We start from the raw sequence: 6,000 nt of genomic DNA, 5'->3' as shown, positions 1-6,000 counted from the left end.
CTGCCCCCAGAGTATTTTTCACATGTATTCTCTTGGGTAAAACAAGGCCTGATCACCAACCTGAGCTGTTCACATCTGCAGTTCATGCAGCAAATCAGTTCCTTCAAACACAAGCTTGTATCACGAGTTGTATCAATAAAAAGGGGAAAAAAAAAAGGCTTTGGTGACTGATGACAGCAGAAGATGGAGCACTTTCTAACCATGACCTGGTATGTCTAACGAAGATTTAAGAATATTTTTCTCACAGTTGCTCAATGAGATATTTGGAACAGAGAGGAGGGGAAGGAGAAGGGGTGAAATGGCAACTGTCTAGTATGTCAGATATGACAGTCAAATGTTACCAGAACTCAATCCTCTAGAAATATGGACTTCACAGTAAAGGTTGCTTTAAACAAAAGCCCATTTATCTGAATACTGAAGACATTTAATCAATTTACATGAAGGATTTCAAAATTAGTCAGACTGTAATGAACTATGAAATACTGATTAATGAATTTTTGCAATGTTTGATTAGAAACTTAACATGTATGCCAGCACATTTTGCCATCACTGCATTTATAAGATAATATTTGTTTCTTGAAATTACCAGAGTATAAACAACCCCTGGTTTATGGGGCTGGGCATATTTACTATTTGTCAAGCATTTTATTTCAAAAGTTATTTGTGAAAATTTTCAAATTTCTAAAATCTCTTTCTACATTCAATAAATAACAAAAGTGTACTTTCATATTTGCCTCTCCTTTCTCTTTCTTGTGCTACACTGTTTACTACAACCTCTCAGATCTTCCTCATAGCACATTAAGCAATCTCTCATCAGCCATTTAGGATCCCTTTTCTCATCTCCTACTCAGAGTAAGCAAAAGGCTAACTTATATTTAATAAATACCACTAAATATAACTTGTACAGAGTATATCTAGTACTTGTATGAAGTGCATAGTGTCTAAAGTTTTGCAGAAATTCAAGCCATTGACCAAAAATTTTGCTGCCTATAAAGCAACCAAGGAAATCTGTGCCAGTGGTGTGTGCCACAGTCAGTGGGAATTTTACTATTGATTTCATAGGGAATCAAGAACAAACAAGTAAAAAAACAAATGCACCTCAAGACCATTTAATTCTGTGGCAAAAACAGAGCTTCAATGGGGTCTTATTAAAATACTCTGCTTTTATATCTGCAGTGACAAGGCTCACATAGGTAGGAATCATGTTTAGATGCTTGTAAGTGCATATGAAGAAATTAGTTGCATGCAAAACAGCCCCTTCCATGAAAATGAAAAAGTTGCTTCTGCATATTTTTCTTTATTATTGTCATTATCAGTTGTCAGATACCAATTAATGAGTTAGACTGACATCACTTTTTGCCATTACACAGCAAGTCCCCATTAAGGAGGAGACCCAGAGAGTCCCTGGCTCACTGTCATTTTTTGGCTAATTAGCCAAAGTGGTCAGCTCTGGGACTCCTAAATGCTAACAAGTAACATTGAATAAGTTCTAGATATTATCTCAGTCCCCATTTCTTAAATCACAGATACTTCTGAAGACATTAATCACTCATTCCCCAGCTGTTATTTTTTGAAGGATATTTTTATATCACTTTAAAGTTTATTCTCAAAATACATTTCTTTTACTTGAATCACATGTACCAACCACCATGTAAATTATGTTCTGAACCTTTCTTAATTTTATTTTTTCTTATACTTTCTTAGAATAGCCATAATCTCATTAATTAGAGTCTCATAATCTGAGCAATATAACGAAAAAGAAAAAAGCCTTCCTTTCCTGACAATATTATTCTAACTAAAAATTATAATTGGTAACAAAGTTAACAAACCTAGAATTAGATCACATACATCAGGAGGTCATCAAGAGTAACAGAATGTCAGTGAATGATTTTTATAAAGTATTAGTATAACAATCTGGTTTCATAATTGGTGAGCTGTAGCTTCTTTTTATTGCATGTAAAATGAAGAGATCTCTTCATCCACAGTGAAAAATGGAAAATCATTCAGTTTGGGGGTTTTGGTTGCTAGTAGCAACAAATACTGGAATATTGCCATCTGGCCTCTTGTTTTAAATGAGATTTGAATAATCAATTTAATAATGGATAGAGTACATACTTAAAGAAATAATCACTTGTCATATCTTAAGAAAACTTTAGTATAAAAAAATCCACTGTATGAATTAATGCAGAGCACATAACAATCAAAAGAGATGAGGTAATTTTTATTTTCGTTACTGTTGCCTCAAAACCTTAAGCTTACAAGGTTCTAAGTCATCCCATCAAACATCTGATAATGAGGGGAAATGACTAAGAGCAATTGGTTTGTTACAGGCACTCAAACCCAGTAACCACCAGAGGGATTAAACCATATAGAATGGCATTTTGAACACACTTCTAAGTCCTATGGTATCCACAATAAAAGGAACATAATTAAACACAGCAGAGGAAAAAAAAAAGCCAAAGTAGGTAAAATATTCATGTTACTATTGCTGCTTCAGACAAGATGAAATAAGAGTTCAGAACATGGGAGCCCTGAAGTTACAAGTGTTATCTTCATTTATAGGATGTTTATATAGCTGGCAAAGTGTTCCCACACACTGTGGTGAGACCAGGAACAGCCTCTGGGCGTTCATTCTGTCCTGGAAATCCTGGATTCACAAAGACACTTTTTTTCTGAATTTTCATATCAAGCTGCCATCACAGGAGAAGCAAATAGGATTCAGGTGCTTGACCATGGCAAATTAGGAAAAGACACCACTCTGAAATAAAGAAGATAAACATTAATCACAGATTTTGCCAATGTTGATTTTGACTAGAAATCAAGGTAACTGTTCTCAACTAACTTTGCATGAGGTAAGCTCATCCATTTGATAAGAAATGATTCTCTTGAAAAGCCTCACTCTTGAGCTGTGCCTTTATTGTAATAAAAGCAATTTATGCACAGAAGCACTTCCATAGCAGTAAACAGAGCCTGACTCCACTTCCACCTCTTTAGGAAAGAAAGTGCTTCAAGCCAGACTGGCACCACCTTCCCTTCCCAAGCCACACAGACTTCCAGGCACAAATACAAAAGATGCCCAGGGATGAGGTACAGTCTGGGATTTGGTCAATTTTATAGAGTTTGGGGTTTATAAGTAAAACAGGCTTTGCATTACACAATGGTGCCAAAAACATCATCATTCCACTCCGTTCTCACTGGTAACCTGCCTGCTGCCACCAGCAGTGCCAGGCTCTGCATTCCAGGCAGGGCCCCACCGAGTGGCAGGGGGCACTGACCATTCCCACTGCCTGTGGAGCAGTCATGACTTTCTCCCAGAAACGTTTTGAGATGAGTGGTGCCAACATTATAATGTATAAATTTATTGATATGAGCTGAGCCACTGTACGGTGATACATATTTTTAATTAGTGAAAATATAGAAGTGTCAGGTGGTCAGAAAATAATACAAGCTCTGCACATGAGTTTTTTAGCTTGGTCAGGTCGATTCAGAAGTTGCAGGGAGTGAATCACAAGGGGAAACTGGGAGAATTTTTAAAGTCTTTATTTCAACACTTATTACTGTTTACTGCAGTTCTTTGTGACCATTTATCTCTGACATTTATAAAACACTAATCACCATGGAAATGCCTTGTATATATCCCCATCAAGAAAGACAGAAAGTCACTGTCTCCTTTATTGTGTCTTTTACCAGAGAACTAATATCTGTAGGTGGTTTTTCCATGCAATATTCTATTTTAATATAAACTTCGTCCAGGAGCTAAACATATTTTTAAAATCTTTAAATATGGAAAAGGACAGACTGTTAATTAACTTTCCCTAACATGTTTTTAAATCATGGAAGGGAAAAAGGAGCTGATGGTGGTCTTTCAGCAATCAAAAGGAGAAGGAATTTTCAACCAGGAAACACAGGAGAAATCACTCTGCCAAGGCACTTGAGAAAAAATCTTGCTCATCCAGAGAAGCTTACAACATATAAATCCACAAGCTTCTAAGGAAAACAGACACTAAATTTCAAACTTAACACATCTCATACTACTGAATTAAATAAAGTTTTCCAACTGAGGGAAATACAGTGTCTTGACAATTCTTAAAATATCTTGACAAGAATAACACAGTTTATTAAAGGAAAAAAATTAAAGGTATCCAATATGAGAGTATATGATTTCTAGCTTATATCTGGGTTGGGAATTAAATGGAAGCTCACAGAGTGGGCTGCTGCAGAGCCAGGAATCCAGGGCTCCCTAACTCCAGTGTTTATCATCCCTCAGCCCCCGGCTCTTGTTCTCAAGGCCTGTAACTCTGCCACAGTTTGTCTCATTCCCCCAGCAGAGACACCTCACAGGAATGAATCCTCTAGAAGAGCAGGTGGCATTTTTCCTCATCAGATGGGACAGGTGTCAGTCAGAATCAAAACAGACACTAGAGATAAATCCTCTGAGAGTAAGGAAGAGCTGTGTCTGTGTGACTGCAGTTCTGGTGCTGTCTGGGCCGGGCTGAGGTGCAGCACAGGGCTTTGGGCTCAGTTTTACCAGGCACAGCATCTTGTTCTGCTCCAGCTGCTGCCAGTGCCCAGCATCAGCCACAGCTATCACAGAGCCCAGGGGGGCAAATAAGGATCCCACAGAAGTGGGATAAAAGCCTTCTTTGCAAAAAAAACCCACTTTCAATCTTCCATTGAAGAAAATATTCAAATAGCAGGAATGAAATGTTATCAATTTCTTAAGTTAGGTTTTCTTTCCTATTGCTGAAAGCAATACATTTAAGAAAACATTTAACATTTAAGAAAGTACTCAAAAATACTTTCTACAAGGGCATATCCTCATATCCTCATAGACAAAGCACCTCAAAGAAAACATTTTTATTTATTTTTCATTATTTTAGCAAGAAAAGGGGTATAACATTACAGTCAGAGAGAAAAGCTGTCCTTATTCTCTGACAATCATAACATTAGCAAGCCAGATGTTGCTTTCACCTGCACCCAGAGCAATCAATTTCTACCTCATTTAATAAAACCACAATTGGAATTGTGCTGGGGAAATACAAAAAACACAAAACAGATGTGCAAGGACAGTTATAGGTGTATGGACACAGTAAAACTCTTGATTTCATAAGCCTTCTTGTGATCCGTAAGCTTATCATGCTATTTAAAGCCATGCACCATTCTTAATAACTTTTTGTTCCCAAAATTCATATAAACACAGTTCACCAAAAACATATTCTTACAAAGTGTTCTGAAATCCTTCCTCTAAAGCTAACAGAATGAATTAGCTCTCACCAGAGAGGACTTCACTGATATCTTCAGAGAATTAATGGAACATTAGATTATCTACACTGAAATCATCATTCAGGGGACAGTATTTGCATGGTAAGGTGTAGTAAGGAGACAAGAGTCAAAAAAAGTAAACCTCAGGTTATTCCTTGCAACATAACTCCTCAGAGATGAGGGCTGAGTCTCTGTTTGTCTGAACAGCACCTGGTGATGCCTATTTGCACAGTACTTAGAAAGAAAGGGATCCTCTAAATTCATCCAGCATAATGGAGAGATGCTCAGCACAGCAAATACAAAGCATTGCAGAAAAGCTGTAGTGATACTGAGATTTTGACCAATTAGGAATGCTCTGAAAGTCCACTGGCTCAATTTCACTTACCACTCTGTCAAATGAGCAGGTTTGTGAAACACTCAAAGCAACAGAGCCATCACACAGGGCAGGGCTGGGCTGGGCATAGTCCATGAAGCAAAAATGCAAGGCTTTTTTCAAAAGTGGGTACAAAGATAGACCCTACTTTTAGATTTTTTTATATTTTTTTTGGCACCCTTGTCACATAGTTAACTTGAATGACAAACTTTACTAAAAATTTGCTATTCTGCTATTCAGTCTAGTAATTTGCTCAGCATGTTTCCTGGTGCACATTCAAATGGTCCAGGGATGTTGTTACAGGGTAAAGGACTTTGCAAAGCAAATGCTGAGTGACTCAGATTTTTAAAAAGGAACCTGGAAAA

General features: G+C 37.2%; 1 protein-coding gene across 2 annotated transcripts in view; it reads right to left on the bottom strand.

Moving 5' to 3' along the window:
• Positions 1–1,277: 1,277 nt before the first annotated feature.
• The window catches only part of LOC111934667 (uncharacterized), a 113,545-nt gene continuing 108,822 nt past the window's right edge, over positions 1,278–6,000 (bottom strand). For both annotated transcript variants that reach the window (XM_086848169.1, XM_086848170.1), the window contains one exon: positions 1,278–2,758. In XM_086848169.1, coding sequence (XP_086704295.1) covers positions 2,697–2,758 — 62 coding nt within the window. In that variant the 3' untranslated portion in view covers positions 1,278–2,696. The remainder of the gene's footprint in view (positions 2,759–6,000) is intronic.

The sequence above is a fragment of the Cyanistes caeruleus genome, chromosome 12 (genome assembly GCF_971803275.1).
Source record: "Cyanistes caeruleus chromosome 12, bCyaCae1.hap1.1, whole genome shotgun sequence".
NCBI classification, from domain to species: Eukaryota; Metazoa; Chordata; class Aves; order Passeriformes; family Paridae; genus Cyanistes; species Cyanistes caeruleus.
This window is presented reverse-complemented; position numbering and strand designations above follow the sequence as displayed.